The sequence below is a fragment of the Eptatretus burgeri genome, chromosome 3 (genome assembly GCF_056783735.1).
Source record: "Eptatretus burgeri isolate ZD-2024b chromosome 3, Ebu_testis_v1, whole genome shotgun sequence".
Taxonomy (NCBI): Eukaryota; Metazoa; Chordata; class Myxini; order Myxiniformes; family Myxinidae; genus Eptatretus; species Eptatretus burgeri.
This window is the reverse complement of record NC_140963.1, coordinates 56,376,467-56,401,578: the sequence shown is the minus strand read 5'-3', so window position 1 is coordinate 56,401,578 and position 25,112 is coordinate 56,376,467. Positions and strand designations below refer to the sequence as shown.

At 40.7% G+C, this 25,112-nt stretch overlaps 1 protein-coding gene across 2 annotated transcripts in view; it reads left to right on the top strand.

Annotated features, from left to right (window-relative positions):
- Positions 1-22,143, top strand: part of LOC147029960 (insulin gene enhancer protein ISL-1-like) — a 46,722-nt gene extending 24,579 nt beyond the window's left edge. For both annotated transcript variants that reach the window (XM_085873520.1, XM_085873519.1), the window contains exons 5-6: positions 3,575-3,745; positions 18,983-22,143. In XM_085873520.1, the coding sequence (XP_085729646.1) occupies positions 3,575-3,745; positions 18,983-19,099 (288 nt within the window). In that variant the 3' untranslated portion in view covers positions 19,100-22,143. The remainder of the gene's footprint in view (positions 1-3,574; positions 3,746-18,982) is intronic.
- Positions 22,144-25,112: the final 2,969 nt, after the last annotated feature.

Here is a 25,112-nt window from a genome sequence, read left to right as displayed (position 1 = left end):
GAAAACCTGAGAATAACGGTAGTCTAGCGACCACCCAACAAACAAACAACCGCACACGCACAAAAATACAGGTCCGTGAATTATAGTAAGGATACGAAGCACAAAATTTCAATCAAAACAGGTGATCAACTTCCTTTCTGTAGCACAATGGAGATGTTTCAGCACCCATAACCGAAATATGATTGTGGCAATCAAAATTCCAAAAAGGTCTTTTTGTCCATCACTCGAACGCTACATCTAGATTGGACAGGTTGAGGTGAAAGGCGTGGCCATTCAGCATACATTTTTCGTTGTTTTTTTTTTTGTGTTGTTAATCCTCAAAATAAAATAGTTGCTATTTGTTGTGGAGCCAAGCGATAAATATGAACAGTAATTGTAAGCATTCACATATAAGGCAGTTATGACCTCTCATTTCGATATTCAATCTCACATCGGGGCAAAGCGTTTAGTAATTGACAGAAGTCCAGTTCAACCTGCAGTCAGTATTAGGGGAACACATTCAGGCTCAAAGGAAGTGTACCCAACAGAAAATGTAAAATATACTGGACGTTCCCATAGTTCTCCAATTGTAGTCAGTGTATAACTGAAATATGTAGGTTAGGTTGTGCCTGTGGGAAACTAAAGTAGTGTACCAGCTGACTTCAAATCCAGGATATAAACCACAGAAATATTTTGCCTGCTTGGCCATTTGGCAACTGGAGAAAGGCAACTAATGCGGAATCATCTGAAAAGTGGAAAATGGGGGATTTCTATGGCACGAGAGAGGTCATTTATGTAAACGATTCCAAACAAAAGTTGGCAAAAGATACTGGTTTTGGAGCATTTCATCCTCCACTGAAAGAGGAAATGAAATTGTAACATTGAGAATAAAGCAGTGTGGGTTGTTCGCATATAAGAAATCAGTGAGCGAGAACTGAGTATGCCATTGGATGCCACATGCAGGAAGTTGGGCAAGCAGAGCAGGGTGCCAGACAGCATTGAAGGCCCGCGATGTGTGTTTGACTCAGCCTTGACCTCCTTATTAAAGTTCAAAGCCTCCATCCATTATTGAGAGGGAAGCAATAGCATATCCACTGATGAGTGACTGGGATGGAATCCAAACGGATGAAAACAGCTCAGGCCATCTGAGAAGAGAAAATAATTGATGTTGACTGCGATGCTGAATTTAATGATATTGCTTGCACCTGAAATAATCTTACTGGCCTGTAGTTGAGAGGATTGTTTTGCAGCCTTTTGTGGATGACAAGGACATTGGCTGTCTTCTACATATATGAATGGCGACGTAAGCTGAAGAACAAGCATAAGAAAGCCGATAGAGGAGAAGCAGCACAGCATGATTTGACAATATGCACACTGATGCTATCCGGGTCCATCACAAAGGCAGAGTCGAGGGTGGTCAAAATTTTCTATATCTTATTGAGTGAAAGACTCAATATCCAGGTGGCAGTGGGAGCAGGGAAGGTACGCACAGAGTTGGGTACATGAGCCAAACACTTTATTTAGACTTTCTGATTTGTGAGCCGAGTCTGTGGTGAAGCTGTTTGTGGTAAGAGAGGGGATTGTAGACTACAGAGAGACTTAACAAAGCAACTGCTATGACCTTGACGAAAGAGACTAGTTGGCTAAATCTCAGCCTCAAGAATGACCTTTATACTTCTTATTTTTTTTGGGGGGGAGCGCTTGTCTGAGGATGGGCACTTGCAAAATGACATACTTTGTGCAGGTGTAACGGGGGGCGAGGGGGTGGAAAGGGTGCATGTTCTGACTGGTCCAGATAGTGAAGAGCTTGGGGGGGGATGAGTGAGGGGAGGGAAGGTGAAGAGGTGGGTAAAAATTTCCACCATGCATAGTATAGAGATAGCCCTAAATGGTTGAGCATATATTTGTTCATAATGAAATTGCTACCTGACTCGTAATGTGGAAATTGAATCACCTAATGCATCATACCATGGGGCAAGTGTCCGGTTCCTTTGCTCAGCAGGTCACGGGTTCACGTTACGATCAAGCCAGACCGGAGTGAAAAATGCAGATTCTGGTGACAGTCGAGAGCATCACATTATAGAGGGAATGTGATAAACATTGACTAAGTTTTGATTTTTGGCCATTGCTAGATGTTTTATACCTTGGAGTGCATTCATGCATGCCTGGTATCTGTTGCCCATTGAATCAAGTTGCAGTTCTCATTGATGTCACAAAGAACATCACAACATCGTAGTCAGAGTACTTTTGACATCTGTACCATTTGTACCCAGTCAATGTTGTACAATCAGAGAAAAGTAATCAAGCAGCAGTAATATCGTTGATGCAAAGTGGGAGCAGACTCGGCGGCGTAATTGCTCGAGCATCTGCTTCGAGTATGGGAAGCGGATAAAACCCGACCCTGGCAGAGTCATACCAAAGACTTTAAAATTGGTACGTGATGCTTCCTTGCTTGATGTTCAGCATTAAAAAAAAGGAAGGAACAAGGACATACAACCATATGTTGGCAAACATTGTGCATGCTTGAGGGGCCTCATGGTTTCCTTCTGCGTTTAAGTTCCTTGGAAAGGAACTCACATACCCAGAACTCACATACCCAGGTTAGACGGTCGAGCCTCCGCTCTGAGTCTGGGAGGCCAGCGGTTTGAGCCAGATCCCAACCGAGTCATACTAAACAGTTTTAAAGCGGTACGTGCTGCTTCCTTCCTTGATACTCAGCATTAAAAAGAAAAGAAAAGAAAAGGATAGAGCACAGGCAAACAACCATAGGTTGGCAACCATTGCACAGGCTTGATGGCCATAGTGGCCTCCTCTTGAGTTTTAAGTTTCTTGTCCTTGTAAAATTTGTGCCATTACCTTCCCCGGTAATAAATATTATCCATGAATGAGAAAGATAACGTTTTGAAAGGTCAAAGTAAATTTTCTCATGAAGAGGTCATTTTCACTTTATACTCGTGTAATGGTTGTATTTTCCAGGTAGACAAAAGTGACTTTTCACCAAATTGGAAATGGTATAGATCATCATATTTATGATACCTCATGGTTGTGAGGATAGCTGAGAGGTAGTGAATGCACCTTTCAATTATTAAGTCTTGGTTCAATTCTCGACCGAACCATAAACTGTCACACTGATACTTCACAGGTAGCCCATTTTATCAGTGAGTATTCTGTCGTTCAGAGGTGATGTCAAGCTGGTTCTTCCATCTGCTGGCATTCACTTGTGGACGCTGTTGATCGTGCAATACCTTTGTAAAAGTATCTGCCATTGTGTTCCAATTTCATGAACAAATTCTAGTCTTGGTCGAGGGTTACTTAGCCAGCACCCTGTGATGGAGCAGCAATCTATCAAGGTTAAATTCTCAGCTAAAGAAACGTTCACAACTAGCCATGGTTACCCTGATGCCTCCCAGAGCGATACGGACCAACAAGTAATTAATATAGCAATGTCATTTACAAAAAAAAATAAAACTTATTGAAGAAAATGCTAAGTAAGCTCAATGTTGTTCATATTACAATCAAGATAAAGTCACCCACATAATAGACCATGACACTGTCCCAATAGTTCTTCCTCTCTTTTTCTCTTTCTGTCTGGTAGAATCTTGCAGGACTCACCGGCACACCACTGGTGGCACGAAGTCCCATTCCACATGAGGCTGTGATGCCTGCAAACCCTGTTGAGGTGAGGGCATTCCAGGCAGCACAGTGGAAGGCACTTGGAGAGTTCACATTGGCAGAAGAGATGGAACATGCAGCTTTCCCAGGCTTGGTATGATTTATTTTAAGTCTGGATTGACACTCATTACCTCTGCCACCGAAGGTGGACGAAAGTTATGTTTTCATCCCTGTCTGTTTGTCTGTCTGTGAGCAGGATATCTAAAAAAAAATGGTTATGGACGGATTCGAACGAAATTTGGTGAACTGTTTGGGTGCTTGACAATGACGAATTGATTCGATTTTGGTGAAGATCCAGATCTGGATACTAGAATTTTTAAAGTGAGTCTTCACCATTGAGTGATCGGGCCAAAAACTATATATATAGCATGATATCTCGAAAGGTTAAGGACAGATTCTGATGAAACTTCGTAGACAGATTGGATGTCTGACAAGGACGAACTGATTTGATTTGAGTTCAGGTCTGGGTGCAGATCTGGCCTATCAGTGGGAAACAAAACGTAAACCGTTCAGGCTGGCGGAGGTATACGTTCTACCAAGTGCCGTTCTCGTCTGTTTATGTTTCAAGAATAGATTGTATAATTTTCTTGAAACAAGTTCACACCTGTTATATACAACTGCAGCAAAAACCTTTTTTTAACAGACCACCTTGTTGCATCTCTCAAGTAGTTCAAAAATATTGACGTCATGAAGGATAATATATGGCTAGGACCTTTCAGTCATTGCACAGAGCAATTGGTTAAACTACTCCTATTCAACTGTTTTTGAATCTTTTTACCCATTCATAAACTGTACGTAGGCCAATTATCATTGGCCCTTTTCCCTTGAGAACCGACTGTTTGCACTCAGTGCTTGAGTCTCATCGCTTGCATACATGTCATTTTGATGCGGACGTAATGTAGGTCTTCGTAGTAACAGCTGCATACTCCGGTGACCACAACAAATTCGCAGATGAAAGTTTAAGGCAGGAAATCAGAATTTGGCCATCTTGCTTGTACACAATGGCCTACTCTTGCGAAAGACACAGAGTGATCTTTAACCTCCATCAGCAAATGAAAGCAGAAGGGAAGCCTGCCGTATCATCCTCGTGAAAAATGGCACACTCATTGATGCAATGTCCTGCCTGCAATGTATCAGAGTAATCGTTTATGGTCAGGTCCATAATCAATCCCAGATTAGACAGCTTTAATGAGAGTACACTATCTCTGAGCTATTCTGTCAACCCATATGTTGGAAAAACGACAAGGTAAGGTTGTTGGATTTACCAGCAATGAACATCATTTTCCAAGCAGTTGAACAGCTTATGTTCTCTGGATTGACAGAAACAAACAGGTTGCATCTGGAATCTATCTATCTCTGGGATAAAGAACTGCCCAGCAGAGATGGGATTTGTTTGTGAAATGCCACAGAGGATCCACCAAACAAGCCATTGCCAAAAACCAAGAATATAAGATATTCCAGAACACTGCCTTGAGGAATACAAGCTTACTTGAGTTGAGCAGGAGGACAACAACATATCTAGGGTAACACACTACTTTGTATGCTTGGAGAAAATGTGGGATCCAGACATGAACTGGACCCTGAATGTCATTGGCAAACAGATTATTCAGCAGGGCTTGATGATGCACCTCAAATTGTTGAGCATGATTGCTCTGACTTCTTGCTTGTCGGCGGGGCTTCCTTCTATTGCAGAGTTAGCATAAGGACCACAAACAGAAAGGAATGGCCAGAATGGAATTGAAACTGGTGGTCTGAGTGCTATTTGGAAGTGGAATAACTATCAGAGAATAATGTGTTGTTTTGATTACATGAGAGTCATTCCAAAAGCTCTGTCGGTGACAAAGTTGCAAGCCAGGTCTCAGAACCTTTGGGATGAAACGAAGTAGATCCGCTTGGATTAAAATGTATTTACAATACACTTCTCATCACCAAATCAGGCTTTTGGTCTTGTCTTTTCTTTTCTATGCAGGTTCTTTCCCTCTACTAGTAATGTATAAATTGCATCCAGGACTCGGATGCAATTTTAGGACTCCGTTTCCTGGATCGGGACTCAAAGTTGAAAAATTTTGACAGAAGATTCTCATGAATCATTAAAATGGGCGCAATGTAACACTTTCAAATTTTCATGTTTAAAATACTCTTTCTTACTCCGAGATCATTCATTCTTGAAACATTTACCCGAGTGTATTGAGTGGGTGATTCAGGTTTAACAGCCCATTTATCTCAAATTGAATCATAAGCATTAACAATAATACTAATATATGAACATTTTTTTCGTGCCGGTCGGTATCCATCACGTAATGATTCTCATGGCACAGAAGATTTACTGTAATTTGTTCAACGATATTTTAGGAAAGTGAAAATGGGCAGAAAAGCATTCAAATAATAAAGGTTTTAGGATTCCAATAATGTGTTTTACATTTTTAGCTCGCCTGTTCGAAGAACAGAGAGCTATAGCGATACCCGTGGCATGAGCGTCAGCGTGAGCGTGAAAATATTAAAGTTTTTGGTGCAAGTTATTTAGAAGCTTGCCATTCATTTAATATGTGTACTAGGATGCTAATATTTGGCATGGAGGTTCCTTTCGGGTATATTATTGATGTAGTGAAGTTGAAATAAAAAAATAATTTCAATATTTTTTTAATTTTTTACCTGTTTTGTACTTAACTTTTTGTAGCACATCAACGTTAACGTTTTTGGTGCAAGTTATTTAGAAGCTTGCCATTCATTTAATGTGTACTATTATGCTGATATTTGGCATGGAGGTTCCTTTGGGGTATACTATTGGTGTAGTGAAGTTGAAATTAAAAAATAATTTAAAATTTTTGACCTGTTTTGAACTTAACTTTTTTGTAGCACATCAACATTAAAGTTTTTTCTTTTCTAATGTTTTTATCCACCACACTATTTCTTACAGATTACAATATACAAATACATATATTGCTTTGAAATTATTTGGATCAGACTTCACTGCAATGCTTTATAAAAAATATTATTAGACTAGTCTTTTAAAAACGATAAATGTATAAACAGGCGAGCATTGGGTGGCTTTGACACCAACTCTCTGGTTATAGGTGCCATAAATGCAGATTCAAGGTTGATGGATGAGCATACGTGTTGCTGCGCATTGACATTGAAGGAAGTTCACAAAAGTGGGGTGTAGATGGACACAAAAATTACAGAAATGGAAAGAGAGGGAGGTCAACAAGAAATACCGATGTGAAGTAAGTTGTAAGCTTGAACAGAAGAGCAGGACTACGTGGAGTTATGCGAGTTGTTGAAGAGGCTGGAAAACAAGTGGAACCAAAGAGGAAAGATAGGTAGACAGCTTGGATCTGAGGAGAGAAACAGAGAGAGGGTTATACACTATGTTTTCTGTCTCCTGGGACTACAAGGAAGGTTGATAAGGTGACGTCAGTCCCAGGCAAGAGAGAACAGGTTGCCAACTTAGTTGCAGGCATCAAACAGCAAGTCCTGCACTTCAGGCTCATAACGGATATCATCAATAACTATCAAGGCATTGTTCTCCACAATCTCAAGGAGAGGTAGAACCGTTACGGCTGATTTGGCCTATAGTGGTGAAACACGTTAAATATCCCTGTAAATTAAGCTCTTGCATGCTGTGAGCAACTTTATACCAATGGATGGACTTTGTGCATCAGATGATGTGCAACGAACATCTGGCCTTGGAGGCAAGCTTTGATATGTGGCCAGGACAGGTCATGCTCGATGGTCCCAGCAAGGGGCTCTGAAGAGTTGGCCTTTGTCCACAGACTTTGACCTGTTAGTTTGGCAGGTGGCTCTTTGTACGAGCACAATGTGAATATGGCCTGTTGAAACTGAATCCTTGGAGAACTTCCTTTATCCTAGTCTTGTTCCCTTTTCTTGGATAGCTCAGTTTGCAATACTTACACTTTTCAGTTTTGGGAATATAAGAAAAAAACTTTGAGAATCTCCAGTGAATTACATGTGTACCCAAGACGTGAAATGCTCTTCTGCAGTTTTACCATAAGCTGATGCACATGCATCACTTTGTGCTGGGGGATAATTGTCATTTTGAAGGATGCATTGATCTCAACGTCGCTGTCAGATGGCATTCCGTAAAAAAAAAAAAAAACAGAAGATCAATGTTGAATGCATGGTTCGCTGTTTGTCTATCAGGAATAATTTAATGATGCACTTGTCATTTGTAATTGTATAACATGATAAGAATTTTCACTGAAGATTTTTGCATATGTGCATATTCCTGGATGGATACGGACGAAACTTAGTGGACAGGTTGTTTGTGTGACAAGGATGAAGCAATTCGATTTTGGTGAAGATCCGGATACAGACACGAGAATTTTGAAGTGATTGTTTACCATTGAGTGCTGGGGCCAAAAAGGATATTTAGCATGATATCTCAAATATGTTTAAGTGTCATTTAAAATGTGTTTCACGAAGGGGCCATGTGGCGAGTGACGCTTACAGGGTGAAGCTTTAGGTTATCGTGGAGAGGTCTCCAAGAAAACCTCGTTCCGAAGGACACCTGGCCAGCTGAACGCAGCCCTGATTTCAACCACATTTAAATTAAACCAACTCGAGTGTGATGTAAACAAAGTAAGAAGTACATACACAATCAAAAACAGTCAACATATATGTTTAACTTAAAATAAATTTCGACCAGGAGGCTATTAGGCCCACCAAAACCTGCACTAATATTGCCAACTCATAGTTGCTTGTCCATGCTATATCTTTTTTAAATGCTGAGCTTCAAGCAAGGAAACATCATATGCTATTTTTTAAGTCTTTGGTATGACTTGGCGGTGCTGGAACCGCTGACCTCAAAGACTCAGAGCAGAAACTCAAAGCATTATGCTACTGAGTCTGGTTAAGTTCTGGACCCCATGACATAGACTGGTGGTGCAGCCTTCACCGGCACCTTTGTCACCCAGCTGTATGAACGTGGTCTTGTTTCATCTTTTTATATCAAATTTGATGAGGAATTGAAAGTTTATAAATTGTGACATTGACCTTCCTCATGTGAAAATAATTTTACACGGCAAATTTGGGGCAAGCATACATGTGCAGTCCAAGTTCCACCCTTATCAACCAATTCAATTTCATAGATCATTATAGATTTTGAAAGGGTGGGGGGCAAAAAAAATGTTGATAGTGTCATGGATCCAGTAAAGGGTCGGGGGGGGGGGGAGGGAGGCGTTTTTCTTGATTAAAATGCCAAACATTCTGCAGACAAAATAGTTGATCTCCAGCAATTGATAGGAGTCTGATTGTCTCCACAAATTGATGATGCACATCTCTTTCTTCGATCTTGGAAAGTCCAGGCTTGTTTCCTCCTCCACAAACCCCTTGATATCCTTAAACTACAACACCAGGATCATACAACCACATTCACCAGTAATTCCCCAAAATTGGAAATCTTCAATTATCATCGTTCCAGTACCGAAAGTAAACTCAGCGAGTTGAATGATTACCATACAGTAGCCTTGACATCGAATGAAATGAAGTGTTTCTAAAGGATATTGTTGACATTTTTGAATCGTGAAGTCGGCTTGTTTGACCAATCTCAATTTGCATATCAGAGTAATGGGGGTGTCGAGGATACTATTCTTGTTTATCGACAAAGGCTGCACAATCATTAGGTACTCCTGAATCTTTTGTAAGATCAGTATTTCAGGAATTATTGATTTCTCCAGTGCCTTCAATACCATAGTACCGTACATATTGTTACGGTTCAAGGAAGCGAATGCATTCAAACATACAGGTGCCCCGATGTTAGTTGTGCCACTAAGTATATGTGTAGACAGAACCCCTCCTCATGTTTAGTAGGAAATCGAAGGGGTGCGTTGCGATGTTTTTTAGTTTTGTTAATAAATCATTTTATTTCACCTCTTATGGAACTACGGTACCTTCCTAGCGCTTGCAGCCTCAGTTCGCTGGCCACAGCTTACCACTGTCCACCCACTGTCTACAGAGACTCGTTTTTCAGAGGAAAAAATCTCCACATTCGCTGTTCCAGCTCCTTCTTGGCTTCCCCAAACGTACACAGTGTGGATGCACCGTCATTCACCTTCCCCAAACACGCGTGGAGTAGGCGGGCCTCGCCGGTGCCTGTCCGAGGCCCCGCCCAGAAATGGCGGACCCATGGGAGCCCCGTCCAATCAGGGCGGACAGTGACGTCAGTTTTGACCAAGGCCCCGCCCCGCTGAGGGAGGTCAATGGACTGAGGCGCGCGTTCGATGGTGGGGACCCTCTGAGGCGCACGTTCGTTGGAGTTCAGTCAAAAGGCTCAGTTAAGTTCTGCATTTGCTGGAGCGTTCGTTGGAGTTTTGCTGGAGTCTTGAGTTCGGTGTACGAGGAGGATTGACAGACTGAGAGCTTTTCAATGAGTCTGTGGGTGGTGGTGCATGGCCGTTGTTCGTTGGTGGAGCGATCCGTCTGGTCGATTCCGATAACGACCGAGGATACCCAACCTCGACCGGGTCTCTCGCTGGGTCCTGTCCGCGACCCTGATCCCCACCCTGGGACTCCGCTCTGCTCCACCCGGGTCCCTCCGTGGACACGAGCCCCACGCGTGTGACTGCAGCCCGAGCTGCATGACCATTGGCAGTTGCCGCACCACGGAGCACCCCCTCCCTCAAACGTGCAGGTACCCAGCTGAGCCGTGACCCCAGCTCGTCTCTCTCCCTGGCTGCGAGATTCCTTGGAATTCACCTGGGGTTTTATTTTCGTGTGTGTGTGTGTGTGTGTGTGTGTCTGTCTGTCTGTGTGTGTGGCGCCGTCTGCTAGGTACAACTGCATAAGTTTTTTCGATCATTGTAAATCTCCTGTATATCCGCGATAAGCTTGCTTTGTGTCCTTCTTGCTGTAAATAAAACAATTGTAGAAATGTTCCCAGTTCGTTTCTGTCCTTTCTTTCATTGGTCCAGCATGGTTCAGATCTGAGTTTTAGCCGGGTCTTTGTTCTCATTAATCTGCTCATCCTAGCCGGCACGGCTTTGGCAGTTCCGCTCGACTGCACCCGAACCAGAGTTGGTTGTCAGTAATTGGAACTCTACCGCAGTCGGTAGAGTGACCCGGTTCGAGCAAGACGTGCCGAGGGCGTGGTTCCCCGGTAGACGACACCGCGTGGTTAATTAGGTAAATTGGTTCTAGACAAAAAGACCCTACACTACGCAGTGGAGGTATTGGCGTCCACGGTCGGTTAAGCGACGCGCCGCCTCACGGAGTTATCCGTGAGCGACGGCCTACAATTCCCGGGAGTCTGGTGGGAGACAACGTAACCTCCCCACCTCATGGTTGTTCTTGCCACCGGGTCCCCGGCCCGCAAAAATATTAATTGACGAGTTATTGAAATTAGATATCACACCGAGGCTTTCAAGATAAGTTCACAGTTTTCTTATAGATAGACCACAACGGGTGATGCGCAATTATATGGCATCACAAGTCGTGATTTTGAATCTAGGTGCACCACGAGGTTGTGTTGTCTCCCGTATTTTGTTTCTTTGTACAAAGTTGACTGCTGCAGTTCAAGTCCTAATTGTGGTGTTATCAAATATGCAAATAATACAGCAATTAGTGGGTTTCTACTGAACGGTAAGCATGCATATGTGAATGAGGTTCAGAAGTTTGTAGACTGGTTTGACCATCATTATTTAGTTATTAATATCAACAAGACAAAGAAATGATTTTTGATATTCACCACTTATCAGGTGGCCATGACCCTTTGATTATTCATGATCATAGTATAGAACAAGTTTCTGAGTGTAAGCATTTGGACACAGTGATCGATAACAAATTGAAATGGAGCAACAATTCCCAAGTTTTGAACGGTAAAGCAAACCAAAGATTGTACTTTTTAAGGACATTGAAAGTGTTTCATGTCACCAATCGCATTCTAGTTATTTTCTATCAATCCTTGATTCAAAGTATTCTTACTTTCAACTTGATATGTAAATGTGCTAATTTCTCAAAAAGAGAATGTTAAGAAATTGGAAGGACCCAGGAAGATTGGCCAGCATGTAATCGGGACAAACCTTCCCTCAATTTGTACATTGTAAGAAACATGCTGTGCTTATAACTCACAAGATAATACAGGGTCCATCGCACCCACTTCATAACTGTTTTCATTTTAATTACCTCCACCACTGAAGGTGAACAGAGGTTATGTTTTCACCCCGATCTGTCTGTTTGTTTGTTTGTCTGTGAGCAGGATATCTCAAACAGTTGTGGACGGATTCGGACGGACATTTGGACAGGTTGGGTGTGTGACAAAGATGAATTGCTTTGCTTTTGGTGAAGATCCGCAGGATCTAGATATGAGAATTTTTTTTAAGATGAGGCCGAAAACTACATTTGGCACGATCTTTCAAAAAGTTGTGCGCGACTTGTGACAAAACTCGGTGGATGACCCGGTTGTGTGACAAGAATAAGCTGCTCAGATTTTGGTGAATATCCAGACCAGATTTAGATCCGAGAATTTTTAAAGTGATTCTTTACCATTGAATGATCGGGCTAAAAACGATATATAACACGATATCTCAAAAAGTTGTGGAAGGATTATAACGAAACTTGGTGGACACGTTGGGTGTGTGACAAGAAAGAATAGATTCAATTTTGGTGAAGATCCGAATCCGGATCCGAATATGAGAATTCTTTAAAGTAATTCTTCACCATTGAGAGATGAGGCCAAAAACTATATGTGGCATGACATTTTAAAAAGTTGTGGACGAGTTTTGACAAAACTCGATGGATGAGTCAGCGAGGTGACAAAAACAAGCCGATTTGATTTTGATTCAGGTCCAGATCCAGATCAGGCCCATCAGTGGGATGATACAAAACGTAAACTGTTTAGCCTGGTGGATGTAGGCGCTCTACCAGGTGCCATTCTAGTTGTTCAGGCATTTGCCTTCGTGCTGCACCTTTCCTGTCATGTTAGACTATTTCAATTCACATGTTTAATGCCAATGCAAAAAAGATGTGATGCACCCTTTTTGAATTGAATTGTTAGTGGACAAAAAATATCCATGGTTTACACGGACAATGGAGTGGAACAGAACCATTTCATTCTGGAAATGGCCTGGCTGAAGTGCAAGTACCTTTAAATACAATTTTGTGTTGCATGCAATTTGAATGCCTTGGGTCTTGTAGAAACCAGTAAACAGAGTTGAACTTTACAAAATTCTGAATTAAAAACCAAATTTGACCCAGCCAGGCCGAGCTGTGATGCTTATTCAATGGGAGCCTGTAGGGCCATATGGGGAAGCAACATAACGGAGATAAGATGAAAGATTGGTGAGATTAAATGCTTGAAAAGTAGGAATACTGCTCACCAATCAGGGTAGGTCAGCAGCAGAACTTTGGGTTTCGTTTTTGTAGCACATACAGCCTCGAAGCAGGCAGGTAAGTTTTGTAGCAGGCAGGCTCAAATAAATGAGCTAATCATTTTGCAATTCATTGTTAGATATCAGAAAAGCCTATTTGCAGTACAGTACTCTACTAAATTTAAAATAAAACACAAGTTAAATTTAAACTATTGGGTTATTTCTTTTTTCAATGAAAAGTGAAAAAAACACTTTCATCTCCAGTTTTCAGTTTCATCTCAAGTGAAAAACCCACCAGTAAGCAGTAAATGCTGCTCATCGTGAATAAATGGAGGTAACATATTGAATTACTTTAGCCAATCTTGTGTTCACTGGGGATTTGTATTTTCAAGTCTGCGGTTCATTCTCTGTCAAGTTTTTGTGTTAACCTTATTTTTACTTTGCCTGAAAGCATTACAAGTTAGATAATTATTTGTACCAATTATTACAACATTAAATTGTAATGCAGTATACGTTTCTGTGGTGATGAATGTTTTAAGGGTCTTGAGATGCTTCTGAAAGTGAACATGTTGCAAGTGTTAGACCAGCAAGGATTATGATGGTGCTATTACAAATTCATATAATGGCTGTCATATTGGTTTTCAAGATGGCTGTTGTCGATGACGACAGCCAAAAATCTTCACCATTATCACCAGGCCCTATTCCCACACGAATGTTCCTATCAAAGTGAGAACTTTGGTTAAACTATGTGATTGCAATATTTAACCAACGGAGGAAAATGGAGATATTTAATTAGGGTTTAAAAAAAATTCATAACAATGCAAAGTTGAATTGCTTTCGAATCACAAATAATCATTCTGAGTTTTTTTTATTTTACTTTTGTTTCGTGTTGAATTATCAGGTTGAAATATTGAGTGCATTTTTAAGGTGTCCTCTGGTGCACATTTTAAGCTTACTTTGCTGTATTTGTGGTCTTACTTGTTTCCTCAATTGGCTTCGAGTAGAACTGAACCAGAGTATTTAGTCTCATGGAAGATTTAATCGAAAGGGTAACCAAATACTGCATTTGAGTCATCATAAGGAACTTGAAGAATTAAAGAACTAATATGGAGTCATCAGGAGGAACACTGGTTTCAGCCGCGACTCCACAACCCTCAAATCCATCCAGGCGCAGCCAAGCGAGCCTTACAGAAAAAAAATTCTGCAAGAATATACTTCTCCTTAGGCACATAGATAAAGAAAGAGAGAAATGGAAAGTAAAAGAGATAAAAGAAAAGAAAAAGCAAGAATGAGGACGAATAAATAAAAATGTGAAAAAATAGAAAGAAGTGTGAAAGCAACAAAGAACAAAGATGTTGGGAAGAACCGGGACAAATATATTTCAGCAGTTACTCCCCAGGCTCAAATGCAGCAGCAGGTACAAGCTACCAGAAGTCCGTCAGTGGGGAAGAACAGTCCACACAGCATCAGGATATGGTACAAACATCATCAAACAGAAAAACAAATATTGCATTGGAGTCATCAGAAGGAACCCGAAGAAGTAAAGAACAAAGATGGAGTCATCAGAAGGAGCCTGGATAGAATTTGGGTTTCAGCCACTACTCTCCCCTCAAACTGATTTATGATGTAGCCTCAAAAGATGTAGCAATAGCACTACACACTGGACAGCTCAATACTCGACCTAGGGCTTGCTTATTTTATTAGCAGTAGTGGTTCAGAATATGATGACATTGATTTCCATTGTCTCATGTCCGAGACCAAGGAACTCTCACTATATTCTGCCAGTTTTTGCAATCTTGAGCAGCATTGAAATGGTTCATTGGATTGGCTACACCCAGTTCCTTCATTAGATCCATTTGCCTCTTGGATGCCTCTTTGCTCTTTTGCTATCTACTCTATCCAACATGCAGCCAAAGTATGACAATGAATGGCTTTGGACACTGCTAATTAAATTGACCGCTATTAATGCCAAGTTCTTCTTTCACACTGTTGTTGCTTCTCTCCTCTCTCCATGACAACCGAGTACTCTTCTCCAGCACCAATTCTCAAAAGCTTCCAGGCGTTGCCGATCTCCTTTGGTCAAATTCTCGCTTTTTGGTGAAGATGTTGTGAAGGGAAATATGAGAGCTACAATAAGAGCTTTAGTGTGTTTTTGCCAATGTAATGATTAGACCAGATCTAATCCAAAATGATTAGACCACAAAGTGTGTCTTTAGTGTGTTTTGCCAATGTAATCATAAGACCAGATCTTTTTTAAGAAACTCATTGCTGATCTCCCATCCCAAGATGCCGTCGAATTTCCTTTCTGCATCTTCCAGAATAAGAGGACCAAAGCTTCTAAAAAGTTGAATCCCTCTACTGTTTATAAAGATTTTCCATTAATGTTGATAGTTTCTTTCTCTTCACCCATTATCATTACTTTAGTCTTGCTGGTAATGATCTATAAGCCTGATGTGTTTGCCATCTTCTTTGATTTTGCAGAGAAACCTCTTCATCGTAATAACAGATTCTGCAAGCAGAGTTTTGCATTCCACATATCTGATATTATTAATCTTTCTATCACTGGCTGCAATGCCTCCAGTCCAGTTCTTGGATGCTTTTCTCATGATTTATTCAGCAGAGATGTTAAACAAAGTAGGAGCTACGATGCATCCTTGCGTCACACCTCCAGAAACCCCAAACCAATCCGAAATTTCCTACTTTGGTTCTATTGCAGCATTTCTATGCTTCAGAGCTTTTTACGAGTCATTTGAGTTGTGTAGGGATTTCCATTTCTCTTCCATAGGAGCCTGTGCCATACACAATAGGCTTTGGTGTAGTCTTAGAAACAGACAACGAGCTTCCTTTTATATTCTCTACAGCTTTCATTAATGCGTCGAAGATTTGCTATGTGTTCGCAAGTGCCACATCCTCTTCTAGTGGGGCAAGTTAGCATAACAATTGTGCATTTTGTGTGGAAAGCACCAAATTTGGCACACTAGTAGCCTATCATATTATGAACAGATTTGGATATTGGGCCATCTCAAGTTGAGCCGCTGATGGCTGTGGCAGCCATTTTCCACTTCCATCAAAAATTTTGAGATGGCCCAATATCCAAATCTGTTCATAATATGATGGGCTACTAGTGTACCAAATTTGGTGCCTTCCTCACAAAATGCACAATTGTTATGCTATATTTAGCTAAGTTGCCCCAGTATTCTGAATCCAGCCTGTTCGATTGGAAGTTCTCTTTCTGCTTGGGGTCTGCCCATTCTTTAATTATTTTGAGGAGGATCTTGCAAGCATGTGAAATTAGTGCGATGGTTCTATTGTTTTTAGATGCTCTGGTGTCACCTGTTTTTCAGCCAAGCGACGTACAGTAGATGGATTGTTGCCATTTGGATGGTGATTGTCCAGTTTCCCTCGTGTTATTGCAAAGTTTGTGCAGTAGCAGGATGTTTGATTCTCCAGTGACATTGATTACCCCTCCTGATACATTGCCAATTCCAGATTTTTTATTTTCTGGTGTTTGATCGCTTAATGAACTTCACAGTGAAGAATTTCTGGTTCCTTTTGAACTCCACCACCGAAGGTAGATGGAGGTTATGTTTTCACCTCTGTCTGTCTGTCTGTGTTTGTGAACAAAATATCTCAAAAGATTGTGGACGGATTCAGACGGAATTTGGTGGAGAGCTTGAAAACGTGACACAGAAGAAATGATTAGATTTTGGTGAAGATCCGAATCTGGATCGGAATACGAGAATTTTTAAAGTGAGTGATACGGCCAAAATGACAAAATCACGATATCTCAAAAGGTGTAGACGGATTTGGACGAAACTTGGTGGGAAGGTTGGCATCGAACAAAGAAGAATTAATTCGAAATTGGTGACTATCCAAATCCGGATTCTGATCTGAGAATTTTTTAAATGTGATTCTTTACTATTGAGTGATGGGGCTAAAACTATATATATATATATATATATATATATATATATATATATATATATTTATATATATATATATATATATATATATATATATATATATATATATATATATATATATATATATATATATATACAGCACGATATCTCAAGAAGTTATGGAAGGATTCGGACGAAACTTGGTGGATGAATTGGTTAGGTGACAAGAACAAGCCAATTAGATTTTAGCTCCGGTCCAAATCCAAATCCAGCCTATCAGTGGGGTACAAAGCGTAAACTAATCAGCCTGGCAGAGGTATGCACTCTACCGAGTGCCCTTCTCGTTTTTACCTTATCTGTAATTTACATTCCAGATAAGGTATTGTCATTGTGCACCATCCGGCCGACCATCCATCCATCCGTCTCCTTTTTTGACTTCTCCCGCTAAACTGCTGGGCTGATCAGGATGAAATTTTGCAGTAACGTTCCCCTTCTGACTGGTAAAAGCAAATGCAAAGTTAGTTCCAGCAGGTCAAAATGGCCAACTTAGTAAATTTCTTCAAAAATCTTCTTCTCCAGATCCACCAGTCAGAATGCTACCAAATTTGGCTTACAATATTAGGACAGGGTCCTGATGTTAAATTGCAGAGGCCATGACAATCACATGACCGGAAGGAAGTGTGTCAAAATAGCGGCTCCGCAAATTCCTTCCAAAATATTCTCGTGATCCACCAGTCAGAATGCTACAAAATTTGGGTTACATTAGTATCGGGTGCTGATGTTAAATTGTGGAGGCCATTCCTCATCACGTGATCGGAAATGTGTCAAAATGGCCGATTTAGTCAGTTGTCGTGAAAATCACATAAATTCCTTCAAAAACTTCTTCTCCAGACCCACCAGTCAGAATCCTACAAAATTTCTGTCACAACATTAGGACACGGTCCTAATGTTAAATTGCGGAGGCCATGCTGATCACGTGACTGGAAGTATGTCAAAATAGGGGTCACGCAAATTCTTTCCAAAATCTTCTTCTCTAGACCCACCTGTCAGAATGCTAACAAATTTGGCTTGTAGGGATGCTAATTATATTGTGGAAGTCATGTGGATCACATGACCGGAAGTGTGTTAAAATGGCCGACTTAGTCAACTTTTGGGAAAATCGCATTAATTCCTTCCAAAATCGTCTCGTGATCCACCCGTCAGAATGCTACCAAATTTGGGTTACAACATTAGGACAGGGTCGTGATGTTAAATTGTGGAGTCACGTGACCGGAAGTGTTTAAATGGCAGACAGTAAAAAAAATTGGAAAATCACGTAAATTCCTTCAAAAATATTCCTCACCAAACCCACCAGTCAGAATTCTACTAAATGTAGGTGACAACATTAAGCCAGAGCTGCAAGTCCAGTGGTCCTATTTTTTTTATATCTCGATTTAGTTCCTTCTCTTGATTTATTCTGACTTTTCTTTATTTGTAGAAAATTCCTCAGTGTTGTTTCCAACGGTTTAGTACATCTTTAGCTTCTGTTAAAATTGACCTTTCCCAAGAACTACAGTCAATATTTAAATATACCATTGATGTTACAAAATGAATGAAACAAGTTTTTTAGTGTTCGCTTTACTTTGTTGTTCCAAGTCATTACATATTTAATTGATAGCTTCAACTTGAATAATTTTTTTGCATTCAGATTTTATTTTCTTGGATAGTTATTTATATTTTTGTATTGTATCAGGTGTGTCTAATTTGGCTTGCTTGAACTTTCTTCATTTCTCAATTAAGCTGAGAGTTTCTTAAGTAATGCAATTATTTTTCAGAGAGCCTTTATGTGTCACTTGGCTTTGACTATTTTACATTTGGTGTATGTACAAGTAGTGACATGGTGCACCAAATATGGGTAGATATCGTTGAGAGTGAACACTTGAGAAAAAAAAAAATCTGGACCTCAGCTGAAGTCAATGCAATTGGCTCCATCTTTAGAATGTGATGGTGTAGTTATATAATACAGTATATGATCGCAACAACATTGGATTGTGACTATGGTTTGGTTCAATGTTGATTTCAATCTCCAACTCCTTTCCCATCCTATCCATACCGTATCATGAAAAGGGTTGCTTCCAAGACGCTGACCTGGGTTCGAATTCAATGGGAAGTGACCTGAGTTCCGTACCATCCCAGCTCCCAGACACACCGAGCAGTATGGTGGCCAGCCCCATCGAGGCGTAATGCTGTGATACACAATGGGAGGACAGCATCAGATGAACCATGGACAACGGAACGAGGGAGATAAGAAACATCCTGATAAAGTTTCAGAGAATATATGAAGAAAGAGAAGAGTGTGTAAGACGAATTAAAGAGGATAAGGTGATCAAACCTGACATTAAAGAATGAGACTATATGCAAGAAAAGAGATGGTGAAGCTTTGATTTGATGCTATGTTTGCATCAGGTGAAATCCAAAAAAGGCTTCATCAGTGAAACAAAAACATCATTTAGGTCTTTCTTTGGCCAAAGATGCTGTCATACTATTTACCTTTATTGGTGCATATATGTAGCAAAGATTATTTCACGTTGCTGAATACTTTTAAAAAGCCATCTTTGGTTTGTTTGCGGGCCGTGCCAATCTGAGCAGATGTAGATAGACGTGTCAAAGATTATATGAAAACAGGTGGACAGGTTTATTTTTCTCCAAGTAGAACGTGACCTACTGTAGAAAATTATGTTCTCTGCCTTTTATTGCTTCGTGAGAGCTTTTGTGGTCACAATAATCTCACTACTGATCTTATACAAAGGGGTAACTATTATTTAAGACCTCTACCTGAACGATGTGATCATTGCTCTTTATCTACAGATACTACTTGTGCAGCTTACAAAATGTGCATCGTATAGCTCCTTTGCAGGTGGGGAATAATACCAAGATATTACTTTATTGTCTCTCAGTATCCTTTGACCTGGACGTCCAGCATCACACGCTAGCGACGTGTTGTGAAGTGATCCTGCTGGGGTTCTCATTCACCAACAGAGTTACATGATTCCACCTCCACGAGAGTGACAGTATGTCGGGGAACAACTCCCTCCACCCCCACTATTATCATACAAAGACAATTCCTGAAGAGTTAAACCTATAGCCTTTTAACACTGTGATGAAGACTTTATGAGTAATAATCTCATTACCGCAGTTATGCCGACAAACCATATACAGGATTCCAAAGTGAATTTCTTTGTCAAAGCCATGACACCATCATGCTGTGTAAGGCCACAGAATCTGGTTTCTTCCACAGAAAACCAAGAGTACTTTCTTTATGTGGGAAGAATTTTCGAGTAAAGAAGCAGTATTGAGATAATGTGCTGTAAAATGTACACACATACACACACACACACCTTCATGTTTGTCCCCTGTCATTATTTTTGAACTCTGCCCTTTTGCTGTATTTCTATTTATTGAAATATTTATTGCTGAATTTATTTATGACGTAATTTAACGTTGAAGATTTTGAGATGGCATTATTTTTCTAACTGTAGATTGCACGAGACGTGAAGTAATTTTAGAGGATGGATGCTCAACCATGGTGTACCGAAATGAGTTGGTAAGAGCGCATAGAGGCACGACCAACTTGTAGCTCGTCCTGGAGAAAGAGGCTCCAATAGCAGAGTGCTTTAAGTATACAGATTCGGGAAACACTCTCAATACAAATTGGTTCACTCACACTTGTGATTTTTACAATGAAACAAAGGACAAATTTCAAAAAGCTATTGAATGGAAATATCCACTTGTTATCTTCGATTTCACTTGATAACACGCTGAGAAAAATTACACCAGCAAGTCATAATTGCAATTTGAAGATGACTGATTGAATCTCATGAACGCGACCACTTTGCTAACATGACGTGAAATCCGTATTGCACCCCAATTATACTCCAATCTATAATCAAATGCCAGTCTCACCAGCGTTTGATGTTTGATTACAAATTCTGTCTGCATCTGCTGGTTGCATCACTGCTGGGTTGTAGCGAGGCAGCTGATAAATTAGATGAGCCCTTATAATTTGATCAATACAGCTGGTATTCCGTTGCATTGCATTACACTGAAAGGTTTTACATGACATTAATTGCATCACATGAGACAACATTACACTGACATATGGCGAAGTGAATATTGTCGGCACAGCAGTCACTTTCAAAAAAATATTGTCCTCGAGTTTCGGTGCACGACAATAATAGGGCAAGGTTCCAGTATCAAAAGCCCTATAAATTGGTGAACAGCTGATCGTGTTTCCTTGTTCCTCAATCCATTTCGCTGAACATTTTAATGTGAGGGTTCTGTTTTCGAGGGGCATTCAAAACGTTCTCGGAACAAGACACTCGCAAAAGTCCGAGAAACGCCAGTTTTATCTGTTATATTTATTGTTCATCAACATGTAATAATTAAAAATAAAAATTCTCAAGACAATTGCGAGTCTCTCGTTCTGAGAACATTTTGAACACCCATCCGAGGACGGTGCACATCACTGATACTCTCAATTTGTTAGAATCGTGACTTCTTTTTATTTTTTCCAAATGGAATTTGAGATTAATGAGCAGAATCCTTCCTTTAAAGATGTGAAATGAAAGTTAAAAAAAAAAAACAGGTCTGTTTTGGAGCTCAATTTGAGATTTGCCTTTTGCTTCACATGAAGTTGCAAACTTTATAACTACAGTATTTCCAAGTGAAAGAGTTACTTTTCCAAGTGCATTGTTAAGTACTTTATTTACTTTTTATTTGATGACGATGATGATGATGACGATGATGATGCACAATGAGTTTTATAGTTTAAAAAGTCTCAGGATGTAAATGAGCGAAAATATATTTTCAATTGATTTTCTCGTTTAAACAGTGCTGTTTGCTTTCGTAAACCTAAACCCGAAGTTTTATTCTGCAAGATAAACAAAACAGGGCATAAAATCACAATGAGGGGCAGAGAGGGGGGGGGTGATGGGAAATGATTTATAAGTTTAAAATATCACTTATTTTAATATTTATTATTTTAAATTTAAAAAAACCATTGATATTACAATAGGCAATATGTGGTGTTGTCTGAGAAACAGACATTTATAAACTGATGATGAGAATATAGTGCGATATGAGAAGAGCAAAAGTCACTGGAAACGTAAAACAAACAAGAAAGCATAAATTTGTGGGGAAAACGGTGGTAGTGGAAGAGGGTTAGTGTTGGGAAATGAAGGGTGGGGAGAAAAAGTAGGGAGGTGTGGGGTAAGAGGAGTAGGGGTAAGGCTAGGGGAGAGTCGAGTGGTGGTGGGGGTATGGGGGCAGGGGGTTATAAGAAGGGGTAGGGGGTGCTGGGAGGGGGTTTGGAGGTAGGGCTGACGTACTCGCTCCGTTGCACGAGTGGTTCCAACTGAGGGATCAAAATGTCTTTTCTTTTATCAAAAAATGAAAATCTATTTTTTAAAAAAAATCAGGAAAATATTTTATTCTGTCTTTAATTAATTAAAGCTCTGACTTATTGCCTGTACGGTCATGTATTGACAGCGTGGTATAGGGGGGTATGATGGTGCAACATTTACAAAGTTAAACTCATACAAATTACTGAGAAATCAGGGGTTCGAAATATTAAAGGCTGCCTTGAACCCTCAGGTGTATTCATTTGAAATTTTATTTTTATTGTGTGCTCACCTGATGTTTTGATAGGCTTCTGTTTGTTCACCTTCACCTCCCCCCATCCCCCCTCCCTTTTACAACATCTGCTTATAATCATGTTCCCTGTCAGTATACAAAACCTATTTTCCACAATAAAAAGCAGACTTGATTGAAGCGCACATTGTTATTTCTTTTCATTCATGGCCATGAAGTCTCGTGGAAGAGCTTTCAATGTATGCCATGTGGATCAGGGATACTTCTCGAGTGAATGAATATTTGACTGCAGTTTGATTAAGAATTCCACATAGTGGTTCCATCATTCTGGACATGGTGGCAATGTGGTGTGGCTGCTATCCGCTCGCCCCACTCAACCACTTGTTAATAATTTTGGGGGACTTGTACAGACCCCAAAATACATTCTCTTCAGATTATGTCACGGGCTCTTTAACATCAACAAGCATGCTGGCAGACCATACGTACAGCCAGCGGAATTACCAAACCACCAAAATGGTGGATTATGTAATCATCACTGTGAAATATATATTAATGTTTACTGTCTTACTATTTTATCTTTACTAGCTAGCGTGATCAAAGGGTCATGGTGGAGCTTCAACATCAATAGCATGCAGTAGTAAAGACAATTACTACACATCAGTGTACTTTTACACAAATTACAAGGATGGTAGACAATAGACAAACAGTCTGGGACATGAACCTGGGTTTCTTGCACTATGATCAAGGAAGGATTCAAGTGGGAACATGCACAGGTCAATCCATATTTTTAATTTTTTTTTAAACAAGATATTGACCATTGCTGTAAATGAAAGGCCAAATTTATTGCTTATGTTCTATTTCACTGAAAAACAATGAGTATGTTGGATAAAATGTATATATATATATATATATATATATATTATAATGCTACGTATTTTTACAGTCTGAAAGCATAATAACTTGCAAATTGGGAAATTAGGTTGTCTGTGATTATTGTCTTTGAAATGCAATGGCCTACGCTCATCGAGCAGGTAAACGACAAATTTGTATGAGCTTGACTTATAAGCTACCAAAAGGTGTTGGGGGTGGTGGAGGTTGGTTGTGAACATATATAGAGAAGGGAGGTGGAGCAACACATAAATGACGATCAATGGCACAGAGAGGAACAGAATGGGGGAGGGGGGGTCAGTGAGAAGGAGAGATTGTGGATGTGTGTGGATGGGTGCTCAAGGTATTGACAAGCAGCATATTTGAAAGAGTGGAGTGAGGAAGACAGAACAGCAATGGATAAAATCACAAACTGGTCCAACACATGGAACATGTCTTTCAATCCTGACAAATTTCACACTCTCACAATGTCTCTCCGAAAGGACCATCTGGAACCCCCCGCCCCCCCCCCCATCTACTTTTCCAACAATCCTCTTGAAAAAGTCCTTTCATTCAAGCTTCTGGGTCTCACTATCTGCCATGATTTTTCCTGAGAAAGCCACATTTCCAAGCTGGCCTCCAAAGCTAGTCATGGACTGGGCATCCTCCGTCATGCAAAGTCCTTCTTTGGCACACCAGAGCACCTGACCATGTACAAAGCTTTTGTCCACAGCCTGATGGAGTACTGCTCTCCCCTCTGGGCTGGTGCTCCCACCTCTCACCTTTCTCGGCTTCATGCTGTGGAAACCAAGGCATTTCGGATCGTTGGTATCTCCCGTGATGAGTCTGAGTCTTTGGGTCTCTCACTCTCTCACCACAGACAGGTCGGTAGTCTTTCTGTCTTCTCCCATCTCCTCTCCGCCCCCCCCCCACCCCGCTCTGTCTGAGATATGTCCTCCCCCCATATTTCCACAGGGCACTCAAGGTCCACCAGCAACCCTCTTCTGGTAAAACTACAAAAATGTAGAATCACTGCTCACCTTCACTCTTTCATTCCTCTGTTTTTTTCCAACTTTGGAACAAACTCCCACACTCTCTTCAATCCCACTCTTCCCTCCAGGTCTTCAAAACAACTGTTCACCACCATCTCTTATCTTCCCCCATCCAAAACATCCATCTTTTCTACCCCGCTAATCCACCCCAAACCCGCACCCTTCAAAGTCCCTCATTTTCTTCCTGAAAGACCCCGTAGTGTCCATCTTGTTTACCATGTACCCCGCCCTAACCCTCTCCCTTCCACAGATTTCCTCATGTCTCTGTTCCCCACTGTTTTGTCCTTCCCTCTCCCGCCCCTCTTGTCTCCTGCTCCCCTTGTTGTATGTTCTGTGTGTTCGCTCTCATACGAGCCTCGACAGTGTATACAAAAATAGTATTAAATTAAAAAAACACACACACACAAACAAACACAGGGAGATGATGCCACAATCGGGAGAATAAGGGGACGAATGACTAAGTGGTCATTTAACCTGGACTTTGGGAGAGGGAGAGGGGGTTAGCAGTCAAGGGGTTTTTGCAGAACACGTGTGAATGGAGTGGTTCAGATATGGTCGGAGGAGCAAGAAGCACAGATGTAAGTTTGGATTCAACAAGTCTGAAGACGACGATGGTTCACGAGCGGTATTTGATGATGTACATTGTTTCAGAAGTCAAGGATGAGACAATGTGATAATGTTTGACCAAG